Source organism: Neolamprologus multifasciatus, chromosome 14, assembly GCF_963576455.1.
Source record: "Neolamprologus multifasciatus chromosome 14, fNeoMul1.2, whole genome shotgun sequence".
Lineage (NCBI taxonomy): Eukaryota > Metazoa > Chordata > Actinopteri > Cichliformes > Cichlidae > Neolamprologus > Neolamprologus multifasciatus.
This window is the reverse complement of record NC_140452.1, coordinates 30653758-30673481: the sequence shown is the minus strand read 5'-3', so window position 1 is coordinate 30673481 and position 19724 is coordinate 30653758. Positions and strand designations below refer to the sequence as shown.

At 43.0% G+C, this 19724-nt stretch overlaps 1 protein-coding gene across 3 annotated transcripts in view; it reads left to right on the top strand.

The window, feature by feature from the left end:
* Positions 1–19724, top strand: part of ankrd13b (ankyrin repeat domain 13B) — a 43571-nt gene that overhangs the window by 15277 nt on the left and 8570 nt on the right. For 2 of the 3 annotated variants that reach the window (XM_085184450.1, XM_085184449.1), the window contains exons 3-14: positions 4091–4226; positions 5064–5188; positions 6165–6213; positions 6452–6595; positions 7392–7632; positions 10109–10175; positions 10916–10997; positions 13710–13774; positions 14722–14858; positions 15746–15903; positions 16163–16351; positions 18299–18462. In XM_085184450.1, coding sequence (XP_085040576.1) covers positions 4091–4226; positions 5064–5188; positions 6165–6213; positions 6452–6595; positions 7392–7632; positions 10109–10175; positions 10916–10997; positions 13710–13774; positions 14722–14858; positions 15746–15903; positions 16163–16351; positions 18299–18462 — 1557 coding nt within the window. The remainder of the gene's footprint in view (positions 1–4090; positions 4227–5063; positions 5189–6164; positions 6214–6451; positions 6596–7391; positions 7633–10108; positions 10176–10915; positions 10998–13709; positions 13775–14721; positions 14859–15745; positions 15904–16162; positions 16352–18298; positions 18463–19724) is intronic. The other variant, XM_085184451.1, reaches the window with a different exon arrangement.

Here is a 19724-nt window from a genome sequence, read left to right as displayed (position 1 = left end):
TCCGCCACCTGGAGGAGGAGCCAGAGACACTCCAGTGTGCGTCTGTGCGTGTCAGCCAAAAGCAGAAGCTTTGGCCAACTTATCTTTGGCTGCCAAAATTGTCTTAAGGGGCATATATTCTTCTTCTCTCTTAGGAGAAAGGAATTATCTACATGAAAGTTCAGCGCTTTGTCCTGCTGTTTCTCTGTAATCCTATTATGTATTCTGTGCACTGCTTTTTGGCTGCATCCTGTACTCTCTGACCTGTCTCTTTCTAAATTCCCCTGTTCGCCTGTAATCACCCCCACTGGCATCCTTCCCTGACTTTATTTACCACTGTTTCTGTCACCTTCCACCTTGCCAAATGTTTCAGTTTATCCTCTCCCTTATTAGCACCCTTCTTTCTCCCCCACGTCTCTCCCTTGGTCTCTCTTTCTGCCTCTGTGCTGCATTTCAGCTGTCGTTCAGATCTTGTATCCAGAGTAAATTAAATCAAGTAGAGCTATAAAATAAGCTTAAACTGATAATCACCAAAATTACACGGGGACACTTAAAGGGAGAGCAGGTGTGAGACAGTGAAAGGGTCTTATGAAAACAAAATGAAGACGTTAGTAGCCTCCACCCCCCTTCCCTTCTTTCATTTATCTCATTTTCTCTACCGTCATCTGGTTCTTGTCGCTGATTTTTTGTCTATTTTATGTGCTCACAAAAATATGTGTGGTTTCTTTCAAAAAAAGGGGAAAAAATCCATTTTAGGAGGTTGGTTTTCACACAAATCGTCTTTTATTTTGTTTCTCTTTCTTCTTTGTGTTTACATGACAGAAGCCTGACTTCAGACCGTTCTGTGACTTTGACTGCTCTTCACGTTTATGCTGCACGAGCTCTCTACAGTTTCCCATAACACCGTGCTTGTGCTCGACATGCACACACATGCACGGCATGGAAAATGGCTGCATTTGCATGATGCACAGTTCGTTATTCAGCACACGCAAAAACAAAGCTGACTGCTCTCTTTTTTCCGCCATGTTTTTCTGTGATAATCCACCCCTCGCACGCTCCCTATATTCTCCAGCCTACACAGCTCCTGAGGGACTCCCTCATGTTGTTGTCTCCCTCCTAACGCTCGTTCCCCTCCTGTTCTCCAGTCCTCACCTCCTCCCGCGTCTTCGTTTGGTGTCACCGTAACTCGCGAGAGCCGTCATTACTCTTTCTTTCTCTTCAGCTCGCTCCCTGTCCTCCCCTGTCTTAGTTAAAGTTTTGCCGACAGGCTTTCTCTTGCTACAGAAATTTCTCTGCCCACGTTATTTGTGTCCTTCTCTTTATCTCCCACTCTTTCTCTACTGAGTTGCTTTTGGAAGAGCTGTGGAGAGCGCATAGAGCTGTTAAGCAAAGATGTAGAGATCGCGCAGATAGACCACCCATTAACAGGCTGAAGTCATGGTATCATATTCTTATTATTGAGTTAAGCTTTACTAAACTCAATCCAGCACATAACAAAAACATTTTAAAAGCATGTGATTACCCTTGTCTTTTTTTTTTTACTTGTTGGCGACTTTGTGTCTCTTGCTATCCCCCCCGCCCCTCCACATTTGTGTTTGCAGGTTTTCTTCATTTCCCTTGCAAATAGGACAAACAGAGAGCCGCAGTAACTGATTGCTAATGTAACCGCTGACTTCCCATCTAAGCTCACAGTGTGCGTTTCTCAGAAACTGCAGTTAGCCTGTGTTGGACTTCCTTTGGGTCATATTTTATTCGGACATCATCCATCAAGTGCAGTATCAATGGCAACTTCCTCATTCATTGCTCAAAAAAATTCCCTTGAACACATTTACTCTTTCCACTGCTCTAGATTAGTAAGTGTCTTGAACTATCCTAGGTTTGGTCTGCACAGCGTCACAGTATTACTATTACATATAATTACACCATAACAACAACACTCACTTTTTTTTTTTTTTTATTCCTGGAAAGATTTTTTTCATAGCTTCTTTAATGTCTTTATGAAAGTGCTGATTCCAAGACATGCTGCTCTTACGTCCAAGAGTAATCCTTAATTAAAATTCAAGCTCACAGCAGACTGCCTGAACTGACCTTGGATCTGCCAAGGACGTGGATAAACGGGGCATCAGCAGCTCTGTTTAATTAGGTGGCAGATCTAAGATCAGTGCGGTAAAAACTGCTGAAGGAGTAACACTGTAAGAAAAAAGGGGGATGTTCTATGAGAGGGACAGACAGTTTCCTCCAGAGCAGTAGACATAAATGTAAAACTCTGTGTTTGTGACTTATCTTCCTGGGTGTAAAAAATAAATAAATGGATAAAAAAAAAAAACTTTGGGATTTACCACTGTGGGATGTTCCACGTTTGCAAATTTTGTGCAAATATTTAACAGTGGGAAATACTAAACCCTGTAGGTAACACTGAGAGGCTGCAGCTTTTAGTAAGCTCAGAGGAAAGACTCCTACTTACAGCTGCAAGCAACAAACCAGGATTATGATACACTTAATGTCATTTATACCCCTAGACAGGCCTGTTAGTGTACCTCCAGCACACACACATTATCAAAAGATAAGTGATGGCAACCCCGATCTACTCACAGAGTCGTAGCTACTTTTACCAAACTAACAGATATTAAAACTAAGCATATTACTTTTCCAAATTCACAAACTCTTTTCATTTTTTTGTTTCAAAACTCTGTTTTTTATTTTATTTTAGTAAATTTAAATGTTTTTTCACATCTAGTTGACCTCTGACCTTGACCCGAAGGTCAGAGGTCAAGTATTCTGAAAATCTTGTGAATGCTAAAACTTGAGAACAAAGCAATGAAGGATTTTTAAACTGATACCATCTTCCAGGAGGCTGAGGGGTAACCTTTTCTACTCCTAACACCTGTCAAGAAAGCCATAAATGTGTGGGGATTTTTTTATTATTATTATTTCAAAAGGAGAGCTCATTTGGAAGAACTGAACATGATTTATCAAAGTATAGAGTCTAGATTCTGGCGGTCAAGACTTGTACAAGGATGGCCAGCATGAGAAGATGGGGAGGAGGTGGGCTGAACAAATGAGAGTCTGAAAGACAAAATGGTAGAAGAGAGGCAGATTGAGTCAAAGAAGGCAGGGAACAAATGATTAAGCCAAAGGGGAAGGAGAAGTGATGTAAATAACCTATCAGCCGGAGATGGGTGTATTTAGGCACAAGCTTTGTTTCGGGACTTGATAAAGCAGGACTTGATAAAGCAGGCAACACTTCCTACTTCTTACTCCAGGAACACTTTATTTGTTTGTTTGAAAGCTGTACCAAATAGCAGAGGCTGCAGCGAGCTAGCCTTATCAGCATCTAAAACTGGCAGTTGCTTTCTACCACACTTTTCACATTTGAGGGCTTTAAAAGCCTCCTGCCTTTTAATTTCAATTTCAAAGCACTGGTATGATTGATGTAAAAAGATTAACACTAATGTAGTATGGCTGCCTAATGAGGCCTTGTTGACATGCTTCTAAATTCAGAGTGGAGAGCTGAGAGCTGAAGTGTAGCCTCAAGCTGTAAAAGCTTACTAAGAAAAAGAAAAGTGTATTTTTGGTGACAAAGAGGCTGTAGGTTATATATTTTTGCTTAATTGCACAGCAGGTTGAAAAGAGACGCTTATTTCTGTTACCTGCCCACATGTTTTTTTTTTCACCAAGACTCATACTGGAACACTCTCTGAAACTTTATTTTTCAAGTGTTCAGGAGCAGCAGACAGTATAACACATAAAATGTTGTGTGATACGTGTGTTTGTGTGTCCACAGGCCTGTTTAAAAACGCAGGTAGTACACTCTGTGTTTACCCAAACCCAACACATCCAGCCCAGAAAATAAGTGGAGTACAGAAGTGTAGTGCCCAGCCATGTAGGAGTGGTGACAGATCAATTAGCACCTGTCTCTCCCCGCATCTTTCTGCTGCTACCGGCACAGTTGTGTCTCTATTATATGTTTTTCTGTTGCCACTCCTCTATCTGAGCCACAAGAGCGTTACATTGATACACAATTAACCCCAATTCCCACTCAAATAGATCCTGCTTAATTTATACATTTAGGATTTTAACATCTTCCTCCGCCTTCTATTTTTGCATCCAGACCGATTTAGAGTCTCTGGACCCTCGCGGTCGTACTCCTCTTCACCTCGCTGTCACGCTGGGCCACCTGGACTGCGCCAGGGTCCTGCTGCAGCACGGCGCTGACGTTAGCAAGGAGAACCGCAACGGATGGACAGGTGAGTGAGTGCACATGCTGTGTGGAGTTTATTTGTGGTAATGCGAGCAGTGCACAGCATGCATAAGCTGTATCTGGAGGGTAGTGGTACATTTTGGAAACTTAGTGACCTTATAATACATTTTATCATACATCTTGGGGGGGGGGGGGCTTTTTCTTCTTTCTTTCTTTTTCCTTTTTTGTTTGGAAAATGAAAACCAAAATCTCATCTCTGCTGGCACATTCAAAATTTGGTTTTGTGCTCTTGCAGTGGGAAGATAATGGAGTTTGAAATCAGTTCTTTTTTTGTAACTTTTATTTTTCCATTTGTGCCCAAAATATGATCTCACCTTAAGTTTCTTGTTTTTGCTGTCATCTCCTCTCTTTTTTGTGGCTTTCTCCCCATGACGCATACCACACTAGTAAAACTGCTCCTTTTTTTTTTTTACATTAGGCCAGATAATAGAGCTGCTCTTCTAGTTGTAAATGTGAAACTAAAGCTACCAAGAGCAGTTCTCCATTGCATTATTTGTCTGGCTGTGTGAAACAAAGGAAGACGTTATATCAGCACGCTGAACAAACAAGCATCATGCCTGTGTGATTGTTGCATCTTTAAAATGTCACACAAATATACACACCAGATAATATAGCGTGTGTGTGTTAGTTCAACTCACAAGGTGTGCTGTTCAAGTGTAAGGACAGCTGATCAATGATGGGTGAGACGCAGTAATTGGTGGTTCCAGCTTCTCCTTTGGGCCACTTCAGTTTTGTCAGTTCTCGCTGCCCCCTTTAAATTGTTCATGTACATAAATTTTAGATGAAGCCTGAGTGACTGGTTCTGTTTTGCTCTCCCTCTCAGTTCTTCAGGAGGCGGTGAGTACCAGAGATCCGGAGCTGGTGCGTCTCGTGCTTCGTTACCGTGACTACCAGAGGACTGCCAAGAGACTGGCGGGCATCCCCGTCCTGCTGGAGCGACTGCGCCAAGTGCAATTTCACACAAGCACCCATAAGCACACACACGCGCTGTAGCGCACAGGTTCATGAAATAAGTGTGCGAGCTATGTGGGTGATAAATATGGAAGCTATAAATGCATTTGAAATGTAAATAAGTCTTTTTCAAATTTACATGCAAATTTTTACATGCAAATTTGCTTTTCTCACGAGATCCTTTCTGAAGGTATTAATAGCTTTCTTTAACAAGGGCGATACACTCAAAGGATATGTCTCCATGTTGCAAAGCGCTCTCTCCCTCTAATCTGACTCATAGCTGTTCCCTAAGGACCTCAGGATTGCCCTGTTTGAAGGCACAAAAGCAGTGATGGACATGCCGAGGCTGCCCGTACAGGAGGTTAATGGTTAGAAGCCTGCAGCAGCAGATTGTGTTGGAGCTGCTGCACAAAAAAGTGACAGCGATGCAGGGATGTGCCTCCAAACTGTCTGACTTCCTGTGTATCTGCTCCTGCCGGCTCCCTGATACACACAGTTATGCACACACTTCGGCATACTCTCATGGCAGACACAACACCCTCACACTGTGAAAACAGCAAGGAGCACTGGCACTCAAACGCACTCGCACACAAACCCGCGAGCGTTACACACATCTCATCCTTCTTCATCTGCCGCTGCTCTCACCCACATTATTGTCCTCTCCATCCCTCCACCCATCACTTCTATTATTAACACACACACACACACACACACACACACATATGCAGACACTTCTCTGTTTCCAGTCCCTTCATCTTTGGCACAGACATCCCTGCTGCATTTATTTGCTTTACTTCTTTTTTTTCTCTCCTCCTGCACATCGGTATTCTCCTCCCTCTGTCTGTTAATCTTTAACTTCATCACTCTCCACAACTCTCCCTCCGTATCTTCCTCTTTATCGATGCTCAGTGTTTTCTCATTTTTATTTCTTTCTCTCTCTGTCTCCACTCTCCTCCTCCTCCTCCACCCTAAGCAGGCCCAAGACTTCTATGTGGAGATGAAATGGGAGTTTACCAGCTGGGGTGAGTCCAGTCCTTGTGTCCAGTGATCCAATAAAAGCCAGTACCAACCAGTCAGATCTATTAATTTTATCTGTCTCTTAGGCTAAAGACACCTGTTTTTAGTTGCATGTCAGAAAAGCATTTGTATTGTATGTGTAGTTTAGAATGGCTTAAATTTAAAAAAATTCAAATACAAAAAAGAAAACTGAGACCTAGCTCAGCATGGTTTGAGTCAAAAAGTGTCTGTATTCGTCCTTAGTGCCCCTGGTGTCTCGCATCTGCCCCAGTGACACATACAGAGTTTGGAAGAGTGGTCAGTGTCTCCGTGTTGACACCACCCTGATGGGATTTGAACAGATGACCTGGCAGAGAGGAAACCGGAGCTTCATTTTCAAGGGACAAGGTGAGAGTTTGAGCTCGACTGGCTCGCTCCGTGTGAGGTGCACGCAGTGTGTCAAAATGCATTCAAAGAAAACGACACTGACTAGTGCTGATATTTAAAAATGGAGGTGAAAGACAGATGAAACTGGGCGACGGGAGAACAACAAAAGCACAAGTCAATTTGAATTTTTCTTTCGTTGTGTTTTTGCTGAGAATTATTTGCATAAGTGAAACAAACACGGTTTAATATCAAAATGAGTAGAGAGCAAAGCTAGCTGTTTCCTCCTGTTTTTGTGCTAAGCTAAGCTAACTCGCTGCTTCCTGCGGCTTTATTGATCACAAAGGCATGAAGCTGGTTGATTTCAAATGATTCTCATAAACCAAGACGATAATTGTGTTCCCTAAATTTATCTCCAATATGTATCCTTTACACCTCCCGTAGTGGGAAGTAGAGATGGGGGATCGATCCAATAATTGATCGAGTGTTTACCAGCGTTAGTAATGGTATGTAGCACAGTAGGATTGATACTTATTTCTATCCTCCAAGTTCAGTACGTAGCTCACTGAACAGTTGATGATGATGATAAATCATGACACACTGGTCTCCCCTTCATGAGCTCCCTTTATAAGTTATAAGTATCAGTATTGATATTGGTATCGGCAATACTGGCCCTGTATTGACTTGGTATCAGGCAGGTATCTATCTGTCTGTCAGTCTGTCTGTCTGTCTGTCTAAGCATCACAGATTTGTGGACTTCCTCACCTCACTGAAAAGCTCTCAACTTTTCTCTTCCCTTCTCTCCCTGTCTTTCTCTCAGACTCCAGCGCAGAGGTGATGGAGGTCGACCACGACAGGCAGCTAGTGTTCTGTGAGACCTTGTGCGTGTCATCCCTCACAGCGCTCTCGCCGGGCAGGGGGAAGGGCGGTGCCTGCAGCAGCACCACAGCTGGGTTGGGCCTTCTGGGAGTAACGCAGCCCACTGACGAGCAGGTAGCGGCCCGGCTGTCTGCCCCAGTGGTGACCACGCAGCTGGACACCCGCAACATCGCGTTCGAGAGGTCAGAAGAAATACTGCTATGTACTGAACAAAAATATACAGGATATGAAAAATCAAAGCTAATAAATAGCTTTAGCTCAGCCACAGGACTTGCTCCATTAATCTGCTGTTCTTTTTTTTTTTTTTTTGCTTTGTTTTGTTTTTTCCCCAGTGGAGAAAAATCACTCTTTTGTTGTTAGAGTTGAATTTCTGTCAGCGTTTCTCTGTTGCTGCCTCCTACACTGCAACCCACAGCTGAGTGGAACAAGTTCAGGCACGTTCTCTGGTGGCTGTCAAAATGCATTTCACAAAGTGTAGGAAAATACAAACCAAAGCTGCAGCAGTGGGAGGAAATGGACACAAGAAAAAGTTGCATAGAACAAACTGTTAAATTTCATTGAAGAGCACATATTTTTGGAATATTGTGCAATAAGTGCATTAAAATAGTTATTCTAAAATCCCGCTGTAGTTTAAAGTAAGACTGCAGAGCTTTTGAAAGAAGTAAAAACAATGTTCAAATAGCAGCAGCTGTCTTGTAATTCAGTTGCAGTCACACTGGGTCAATAGTAATCATTGTATTTTAATTTAACTACTCGCTTCTTCATCCTTTCTGTTTCTGTGTAACCTCAAAAGGCAAAAAGTGCCCAAATAAATTTGCAGGACTACGCTTGATGTGAAGGAACAAATTAGCTTCTGGCTGCCTGGATCGAGCTGGGGGCGCCTGTAAAACAAATAAAATGCAGTGGTGGGAAAAGACAAAAAGACTTGGACAAGAGACAGGCCGGACATAAGGTGGAGAGAAGAGTGGACCGAGCTGGGGGGAGGCAGGGGGGGTCATGGAGGACAAAATTCATCCTATTCTGGTTGGTTGGAGAGATAAGACTTTTGAGGAAAGGACGGGGGTGATGGAAGAGGGAGTTTTGTTTGGACAGAGAGGGATGGAGAAGAGAAAATGTAAAGAGATGAAACAAAAAAGGAATGAGAGCGAGGGACAGAACTAACACTGGGACGTGGAGGTATGAGGGGAAGGCACACAATAAGAAAAATGGAGGGAAAGATGAATGGGTAGCAAGGCTGTGGGCGGGAAAGCACAATACAGAAGCCAGAAGAAAGAGATATTTGATCTTTTTTTGTGGCAGGAGGGGAAAAAGAGGAAGACGGTGATAGATAGGCGAGTGATGGAAAGGCAGCGGCGGCAGGAAGTGAATGTTAACAGATTAAAAGTGAGAAAGAAGGCCGAGAGACGAATGACTCCAAGAAGTGAGGAAGGAGAGGTTGGGGCTGGGGTAATTATCTCACTGTCAGACTTGCACCTCGGTGTCACCTCTGTGCATTTTGCTCCGTCAGCATTCCTGTCCAGTAATGTATTTGGGATGCTTTACAGCAAACCGCTTCGTCAAGCATCCTAGACAGGGACACCTCAAAGCTCTGGAGTTATTACGTCTCTACGCAACTTTGCACACAAAAAATACAGCGCTGCAGTTTTACTGTTTTAAAAGTTGGATTCAAAGTTTTGGGAACCCATGACAAGAACCTTGACAGCTGGCTAGCAGAGGAAACGGTATGCTTAGGCTACAGACTTTCCCTGATTGAGACAAAGTCATGTGCCACTTGCCAAGGGACATAAAAGGACTGTCGTGTATATTAGCTTGAAAGACATATTTTTCCGTTACTTCGGTGTATATATAAGATAAACTACCTTGAGAAGTGGATGGAAGATTATCGTATGCCTTGGCAGTCGTTTGCATTCGTGTTTAACGCTGGTCCTCTTGGGGTCTGTTTGGCCAACAATCACTTACAAAAATGCGACAGGCTGCAAGTTAGTCTGTGATGTTAAACAAAACAATGCTAGTTGGGTTTTTTTTGTTTTTTTAGTAGTTCTAGCCTTGTTTATACTATTTAGCATGCTAACATTTTGCAAAGTACAGTTCAGGCTTGTGAGATTGCCAGTATTTTCCATTAATCTAAATCTTTTGATAATTATAACAGCTTATCCACAGAGGAGCAAATTTCCAAACAGCCCGTACAGTTGTTGTTGACGAAAATCGAAACAAAGTAGGATGGGAGACAGGCGTGACAGCTTTTTGAGTAACAACCCTTAGGAGAATTCTCCCAAATGTCATTGATAAAATAAAATAAAAAATAAATCTGATATTGTTTCACTAATAAACTTGAAATAAAGCTGAAATGAATGGATTAACCATCCTTGAAAAGTGAGTTTTTGTGCTTTGAGGAATTCAGTGGCACGAATAAATCACGAAGATGCAATATGACTCGCTGACTTCTGGCAGCTTTGCTAATTGCACACTGAACTGCTCGTCTTCACTGGTGACAAACAAGGCCAGCATCTTCAGGATTCCTCTTGTGAGGAAACTTGGTTTTTTGAGCTTCCTCTCCTGGGTACTGTGTCCTTGAGCTTAGATGTAGCCGAACGCTGCTGTATTATGGCTTTGGGACGTGGGAGAGATTACCTGGGATGTGCTGAAACTGTGTTGCAGGAACAAGACGGGCATCCTGGGATGGAGGAGCGAGAAGACCGAGACGGTGAATGGATATGAAGCAAAGGTAAGCGGCTCGCTTATCTCTCGCACTGTCCAGAGAAAGCCCAGCCACTGTTTGATATTTGATATTCAGTTTGATATTCCATGAAAGTTCACTTAACTTGAAGGATTTCATTTCCTGAATGAATAAAATCCAGAGTTATTTCATGCTTTAAAAAAAACCCCATCGATCAAGATTCAGCAGCACCTAAAAGACCAGATGGCCTCTCAAATCAAGTTAAAAAAAAATACATTACCATGTTACCTTGACCCCATTTGTTTTCTTTGTCCCCCTCGAGGGATCGATGGGTGGCAAGTGTCAGACTACCGGGCCATCTGTCACCGGTGGGTTTAAAAGCCCTTCAGATGGGCTCTACAGTAAAATACTGCTGTCTATTTTCTGCTTCATTGATTTAGAGTCGCAAACATAAAAAGACAACACATACAGAACTGCTCTACCCCTGGAAGCTTTTAGTTCTTTATTTCAGTCGTGTGTAGTCAGTGTAAACTCAGTATCAGCAGCCTGCTCAATATTTAATCAGCGCCTGATTTTTATGGTCACTGTTGAGGAATTCCCGCATTTTGCTGTGGACTAGTCGGACTGCAGACTAGCAACTAGGGTGCACAAAAATCACGGCTTTAAGGGTTTTGGTTTTGCTTTATAGCTCGTATGGTGACAAGTTGTTTTTGGAATTATTGCTACAGCTATGAGGTGGTAAAGTGTGCGTGAACAGAAAAAAGGAGTTATGTGTCTTCCTCTTTCAGGTGTATGCAGCCTCCAATGTTGAGTTGATTACCAGGACCAGAACCGACCATCTGTCAGACCAGAACAAGAACAAGATAAAAGGTAAGTCACTTCATCAGGATGTCGTCACGCCTTTTTTGTTCCCCTGCAGCTGAATCTCTCCATTACGTCCTCCGCGCCGTTGTAACCCGCAGTCCAAGTGCCGAGACATGTCCGATAGAAGAGTCACCGATGACTAATCCCTCTCACCTGAGCTCGATGAGATCACCCCGAGGCTGCGGCTAACAGCCCGTAAAGTTCTCTCGGTGGCTCCGTCTCATTTTCTGGTTCACATCATAAATCAAACAGGATTAGCAGGTTTCCCTCTCTCCCTGGACCGTCGCTGTCAGCCAGGATCAACCATCACGCGCTCTTCTGAGAGAGCTCCTCTCCCAGGTCACAATCCCCATCTGCGCTCTGCTAATATGCACGAGGAAAGTGTTCTCAGAGACTTGGTCCATTTGCCCATTTCCTTGAGCTACTTTTCATCATTTTGTTAACGCTGTTAAGAAAAAAAAAGAACCTTTAAGTGCTATCTATCTATCCTAGGAGAGGCACACACTGTATCATCAGCAGCTGTAGACAGATTAGATGACCAAAGGCTGAAATGTAGATCGGTGCTTTAAAAACCACAATATAGTGATGGACCTTTGCTCTGCTTTTAGTACGTATTCAGTTTCTGGTTTGATAAGGACAAACCGCACCACCACGTCCAAACCACACACTATCAAGCTGCTCACTTTTTTTTTGGTGCTCAGATCTAAATGAAAAGCAGCTTTTGAGTTTTGAGCTTTTAAACCCCTCGATGTCTAATTTTCGCACTCAGTTTATTACTGCGGGGAAAAGGATCCTGGAGTTTATGATTGCAGATTTCACTTTTGGTATTTTGCAATATACAGCTTTTCAAAGTAGATGGGACTTGAACCATTAGAATCAGAATTAATTTAGATTTTTCCACCTTATTTAGTTGTTTATTCTCATTGTTCAAGAAAGAAGTTTAATTTGAAGCCAAATGTTTATCCTCATTTGTCTGTATGTGAAGTCCATTTACATACAAGGACACACCATATCTTAAAGGCCTCCAAGTACCAGTAGAGCACTTAACTCTCAGACTGCTGGCTTGTGTTGTTTTTGGGGTAGAATGGGAAGCAGAGCCCTCAGAGGTTTTCTCCTGTTAAAAGTGAGTTTTTCCTCCTCACCGTCATTAAGCACTTGCTTATAGGGAGTCATCTGATTGTTGGGGTTTCCTCTGTATTATTCTGGGCTCTTTGCCTTACATATGAAGCCCCTTGAGGTAACTGATGTTGTGATTTAGTACTATGTAAATAAAATGTAAAATAATAGAACAATTTTTTAAACCCATGTAATCATAAAAAGTTGCCTGTGTATGGATAACTGAAAAGGTTATTTGGTGCGTCACTCATCATTTTTGAAGCACTGTTTCCTCAATAGTTAGTCAGGAGAGGGACAAGTTTCCACCTGTGTGATGTCATGAAAATGATGCAGCTCAAGACAGGGGAGGGCTTTCTTAGTCACCACCACCGAAAGTGAAGTGACCTCATTTGCAAGTCCAGGTGATGTGGAAATAAGTGCCACTCCTACCCAAAGTGCAGCGTGAACAAGCTCACTGACGGTGTGTGGGCTGCAAACACACTCTCAGAGGAAAACAAATTATTTTGACCCAGTCTAGAGTTTGGGATGATAATCAACAACTTTTCTAAATCCATTGTAAGATGCCAGTGTTGAGTCTCTGCAGAAAACGGCTAAATTAGGTGCCAGTGTATAGAAGAGGGTGTCATTTGGACACCAGGTCATTTCACCCAGTTAGGAACCTTCCTAAGCCAAAAAAAGATGATTCCACTTCACCCCACATGCTGGCAGGGCCGGTCTGAGATGACAACAGAGTGGGGAAAAGGGAACACAGACATCTACAATAAATGCGCTTTAAAGTTTGACAAGCATGTTGAATGTCTTAGACTGGATTTTGGGTGATGAGCGAATGCCTCATGTGGTCCCGTAGCAGGAATTGGCTGTTAAGACCTCAAATATTCTCAAGATTCTTGTATTATCTTTTGATTTGTGTGACAAATGTGATTTTTTTCTCCCATTACTGCTGTGCCTGTTTCCCAGAATAATGACGGTGACATATCTCCAAAAGTGATGCCCTCACTCTCTTTTTTATTGGAGCACTAAAATCGTCGTCTTGAAGAAGTGCTATTCAACTGGCATCTTACATGGATGAGATAAAGAATTTAACTTTTTTCTGAGGGGGGGAAATATGTCTATGATTTAATGAACTATAGCAAAGCAGGGTGAGAGAGCCTCAGAGCAGGAAAAGGTCAAGTCGAGAGGTGGAAGTAGGAAAAGTAAGAACAATGTTGAGACTGAGGGCTTCTCGTTGTCCAGCTGTAGTCGGTAATTACTTACGTATCAGGTTCTGCTGTGAGATCTGCTGATATTTAGGCTACACCACCTTTTTTGCTTCTATTCAATTAAGCTGGCTTGCCTTGGTTTGGTTCATGCTGGCTCCTAGTAGATAAGAGTGCATTACAAAAAGCTTCATGTAATGCAATAAGGCATCCCGAGCAGAGCATTATAGAGCAAAATGACACTGTGGACAGTTGCAGCAGCGATAAATGAGCCCACACAGAGGGCTGTGCAGTAATCTGAAGTAAATGTGTAAAACAAACAGGACAGCATGTATTTTGTATGGATGTGCTGGGATTATATAAGTGCATTTTTTTTACTTGTTGCTGCTGCTGTGTGTCTGAGCAGGTGGGAAGACTCCACTGCAGAACTTCCTCGGGATTGCAGAACAGCACATGGGGCCTAATAACGGGGTAAGCACATACATTTGAACATTGTCACGTGAAACATGAACGGCAATCGGCGCTGTGACTGTCATCGCTGTTTTCAGGGACATTTCCTACCTTCTCGTGTTAGCGTTACCCCGCCCCCAACTGGATCGCCTCCTCTTCGGATGGTCAGGCAGTGTATGAATCCCGACTGTCGAGTCGGCCGTGTCAACAGCAGAGGCTCCAAACTGCTCTCAGATATTGATTATGTTTTTTTTAATTTGTTTCTGCTGCTGAGCACCAATGACTCATACCTCCCTGCTTCTCCTATTTCTGTATTCTGGCTCTTCACTCGCTTCCCCTCCCTGTCGCCTCTGCACATCATCATCCACACACACACACACACACACACACCAAAAAAATTGAATTTGCCAATAAGTTCTTTTGGGCAACAGATAAAATTGGTGCACAGACAATGAATGTATCCTGAGCTTGTGGCTTAGCACTGCAAAGACCCGCAAAGCAAAATCGGCTATTTTACCAAACCGTAAACTTTAAAGAGGCACTTTGTCTTCTGTTTCACAATTCTTTGTTTGCCCGTAGCAGGAATGGGTGTTCCTACTTTTGACAGGTTTAGTCATGCGTCACAGATAGTTATTAATGCAGCGAGCCAGCCGCTGTAATGATGAATAGTGAAATAAGAAACCGCTTTATCAATTTTTTCACAACTTCTGGCTTGAGCACGACTCCTTCAAAGAGTTGTTAAAAAATGCCAGTAGGTAAAAGGAAAGCCTTGAAATCTCTACAGAGCAGAGAATAGCAGAGAAAGTGAGTTTGAAAAGCCTCTGGTATTGATTAATAGTCCTTTGCATCCCTGCGAACAGAGTCGTTTTTCTACAGCTGTAAAAGCTTCACTATCTTTAATACGGCGACATGTTACAGCTGGATCTTTTTTTTGTAAATTCGTGTTATTCACTCCTCACTTTGCCCAGGCTCTGGTGACCCAGATGTCGTCCCCCGTGGTGACGAACCCCGCTGCGCTGACCGCCGAGGAATACTTCAACCCCAGCGCGACGACCACTCAGAGGGATATCGGCCACCCGTGCCAGCTCACAACCAAGACACAGAGGTGACACATGCCTACGGAAAAAGAAACAAAAAAACAAACCAAACATTCAGCCATGCGTAGAGCACAGTCGCCCTGAGTCGCAGAGTCGTTGTCAGAGCTGACAAAATGATGGACAGAGAAGAGCCCAGAGGAAAATCGGCCGTCCGCAGCAGCTGACCGCCGAGCTTCTGAGCAGCAGAGGCAGCCAGATGACAGCGGCAGACAAACACTCAGGTTTTTACAAAGCTGGTGGAGAGTCGAGCAATTAGTGGGTTTCTGCAGTCGATCACTCAGCTCTGGCTCGATGACTCATGGCACATCATCTTCGCTCCAGCGTATTAACAAATGGAACAAAACAAAAAAGAAATGAAAGAACGCTTTCTGTGTCACTCAGGGAGCAAAAATCAAAAGAAGTGAAAATATGAACTCAGTGAGGAAAGTAAAAGCAAATAAAAGAATGATCTGAGTGTTCAGGTGTTTTTTGAAACATAGCTGATGTTATTCCGCTGCCCACAAATTGGGGTTGTTGCTCTGTGTTTTGGGTCTTTCGGACATTTCCAGTTCCATCGTTCTTCAAGCGGGTAATGAAAAGTTGCTGGACATCAGGAGGACGACGAGTCTGAGGTTGTAGAGCTGCCTCTCAATCTTGTGTTCATTCATTGGACAAATTAGAATATGAGAATCGATCGGCCTCGGCTTGAGAACGACTCAGCAGCTTGTGGACAGCCACTGTTAGCTGATGTGATCAATGTCTTTGTGCAGCTTCCTCCGGGCAAACATTTAACTGTCTGAGCAAGAGCATAAATTGCTTCAATTATGCTTTAGTCAGAAATGTATTTGCTGATATTTTATTAATTAACTCTTTCTTCCTGCCTTCTTTCTTTTCCCATACGTGTGCTCGTTCCCAGGTTTAAAGCTAAGTTGTGGCTGTGTGAGTCCCACCCTCTTTCCCTGGCAGAACAAGTGGTGCCTATCATCGATCTCATGGCGATCTCGAACGCCCTGTTCGCTAAGTTGCGTGACTTCATCACTCTGCGTTTGCCGCCTGGCTTCCCTGTCAAGATTGGTGAGCACTCTGAGATTGAGACGGATGATGGGAGGGGGCTAAGGTGTGTGCTGTTTAAATAAAGGGGGAGGGCGCAGTTATGGAAAGGTTGGAAAATGGACACACAGATTAATGGAAAGTTAAGACATGCAGAGAAAGGGTGTAAAAAAAATGACCAAATTACTTATAAGATGTATCAATCATAAAAACAGAATAATTGATATGAAGGACATGTGTGTTATTGGAGGATGGGGGTGAAATTTCTCTCCTCTCCTTACAGAGATCCCTCTCTACCACATCCTGAATGCCAGGATCACCTTTAGTAACCTGAATGGCTGTGAGGAGGGAGCCGGTGTCCGTGCTGACAATGAAGTGGTGGTGGAGGGCGAAAGACAGAGGGACACCCCGAGGACAGACACCCCTTCTCCGGGCAGCGACTCGTCCAGCGTCTCCAGCTCTAGTTCCACCAGTAAGCGCCTCAGCAGTAGAATGTCTGTAGAAGCTTTTTCTTTTACCGCTCCACAAAAAAATGTTATATTCTTTTTAAACATCAGTGTAATTTATTATATGTATATTTTGTGTTAATAATGTAAGTCTGCAAAATATTGTCACCAAATCGTTGAAACTAAATTGAGGCGAGTACACCACATGCCCCCTTTTAGACACACCCCTGCGTGGGACATGTAATCCTGCAGCAAGTTATCAGATTTAAAGATCATAACAAACTGTAGTCATTGGTTTATCTGCATAGAGACATATTTTACGTTAATGTCTGTAGCTTTATTGGACAGCATATAAAATGGATTTAACTACCATGACGTAATTCTCTCGAGTCTCCTTTAGATGTCTTCCAGATGAGCGTTTAGTTTTTAGTTAGTGACTGAGCCCATAAACTCATTAGGAAAGTGTTTGCTGTGGTCAGGGCACAAAGCTGTTTTCGCCTACACTTCTATAGTAGTGGACGGGGTTTTTTTTGCAACCACAGCTGTCGCCATCTGGTGGCCTTTAGATAGAGTGCAGGTTTTCAGGCGTGTATGCATTGGCTTCATTGTTCCAACCCAGAAGCTACGTCTATCAGTTATACTGCTGCTGCGTAAGGCAAACAGCAGTGGTGACTAATACAGCCACACTCCTGACTTTGAACCTAAAAAAAACATCCAGTCCAATGCATCTGACATAGAAACCGCCTGCCTTTACTTTGCTATTTCTGGCAATGGGATACAACACCTCTGACTAACCAGTGTTTGCTGGGTGTTAATTACAAATACTCTAATTATACACTTTGGAAATTTCAGCTAATACACATTACTGTGCAAAGGTCTTGAGGCAATCCTCATGTCTTGATATGTTTCTAGGAAAATGGGAAGTAGGTGCAGCGATTTGCATGGACACGTGCACAAAAATAACAACAGAGTTTCTACAATTCCAACGAGCTTCAAAGTCAATATTTGCTGTGATCACCTTTATTCTTCAACACAGCCTGAACTCTCTTAGGAAGGTTTCTTTACGTAGTCTTCAGGAATACTTCTCCAGGCTTCTTGTCGGACATTTAAAGCTCTTTTCTGTGAAGATGATCCCACACTCTCTCAGTAATGTTGAGGTCTGGGCTTTTTGGACGCCAGTGCATGATCAACATTGTGTGTTTTTCTATCCAGGTATGATTTTACTGCATTGGAAGTGTGTTTGGGATCACCTTCACGCTGAAAAAAATGAAGCTATGCCAGTCAAATGCTTTTTGAAAGAATCCCAACACCACTTAAATGAATCTCCAGATTATGACATCATGTTTTACAGATGGCTGTACCTCTTTCTCGATCTTCTTCAGACATACTGATGATGATTTGAAGCAAACATTTCAAATCTGGGTTCATCACTCCATAAGACCCGTTGCCACTGATTCTAAGTGTAATTTAGCATACCTCAGCCTTTCCTTCCCACGTACGACCACTGAGACCAGTCTCCTAGTAACAAAGTGTCTAATGTTACAATATAAAATTAGTTCTTATTGACTGTTATGTGTAGACACAACACGGATTCATACTTTGAGTTTTTGAGTTTGAATGATTCATTGGTATTTAGTGGCTAATGTCTCTGAAAATAGTCAGGTGCAAAAGTACACTTTATTACAGGCTTTGGGTCAATAGACTGAGGTTTTGCCTCAATAGGTGACACATGTAAATCTGCAAATATGAAGTGTTTCCTGACAGATTTGTCTACTTTCTCCCAAACTTCTGCTGAGTGACAGGCTGACACTTGTGCAATATCTGTTAATTCAGGGGTTTAAGTCTCCTCGTGCTTTCTTTTACTCAGAAAAAAACCTCTTGTGTTTTTCCGCTCCTCTCCTTTAGCCTCCTTTACTGCCAGATAACACTCCTTCCCATCTCTTGCCCTTTGCCTTCCCCCCCGTGTGCTGCAGTGTCCTGTCGAGCCAGCGAGATTCCCCCGTGTGTGTTTGAGGCCCCACCTGGATACACCATGCTAGGAGGCAAACAGAGAGACAGCATGAGGGAGGAGGAGGAGGATCTGCTGCAGTTTGCCATACAGCAGAGCCTGCTGGAGGCTGGCTCCGAATACGATCAGGTGGCTTCAACGTGAAACTCCTGAGAGATCATCTTTTCTCTTCTGCAGGGAGCTTATATCAGAGCTTAACTGGCTATTAGCTAAATCAAACTGCTTCATATGTTTTGCTCAGGCTGCACATGCACAGTTAGCAATGATCCAGAAAGCATAGTGGTTTAAAAAGACTACAGCAGGGTTCCTATTTCTACTGAAGACTCTCAGTCTAGCTGGCTTTTATTACAGTTACATTGGCGGTCATCATCAGGTTGGAAGCTAAGGTTAATGTTACACTTCATCATTTTTGATGGTGCTGTAGAGGTTGGGTGTATTACCCGCATCCTATAAAGAGCAGCTGATTGTAGCCTACACATAGTGAATGAACCTGTGTCAGCATACTGGAAATGCTACACTGTGGATGAGCTGAACGTATTTATGTTTTAATCAAGCCCACAGACTAGCTAATGGATGACTTGGATGATGCTTAGGCAGTGCAGTTGCACGTTATGAAGTTCATAATTTATTAATTTATACAAAACAGTTCAATTTTTGATTCCTATGGGACGCTCAAATTCATGTACCATAAATTCTTATTCTTCTCTGTCATTGGGTTGCCCAAATTGTACTAAAGGCTCAAAAAGTGTACCCTACACCATTGCACCAAGAGTAGCTGGAACCATTGTTGTCCAGTACTGTGTGTTCAGAGATGCTCTTCTGTGGCCTTTGGTACCGTTCAATCAGCTAGCTCAAAGCAGTCAGGCCATAAACAAGGCATTTTTACCCAAATCTCAGACCATTCTCTTTAAACACCGGAGATGTTTTTGTGGGAAAATCCCAGCAGATGAGCAGTTTCTAAAACGCTCAGACCAGCATGTCTCGCACCATCAACAATGACACATTTAAAGTTCCTTAAATCATCGTTCTTCCTCATTCTAATGCTCAATTTAAACTTCAGAGGATCATCTCGGCCGGGTCTGCCCAAATTCAGTCGCGGCCATGTAATCGGCTGATGAGACGTTTGCATTAAGAAGCACTTGTGTGCTTGTATATCTTTAGCAGCCTCTGAGGTGCATCTCTGCTGCAGAGAGATTCTGTCCAGATGAAACAATAGAAAATAACTCTCATGCTCTTATGAAAGGTTCGCCAAAACGCAAACTGATGCTTTGCAATGTTCCAATCATGTTAAATTTGATATGTCACACACAAATTCTGTGTCTGTTTAAACAGTAGACAGGGGAGATGCAGCTTTCCCATACTAATATGGTGCTGACGCGTTACTGTAATTA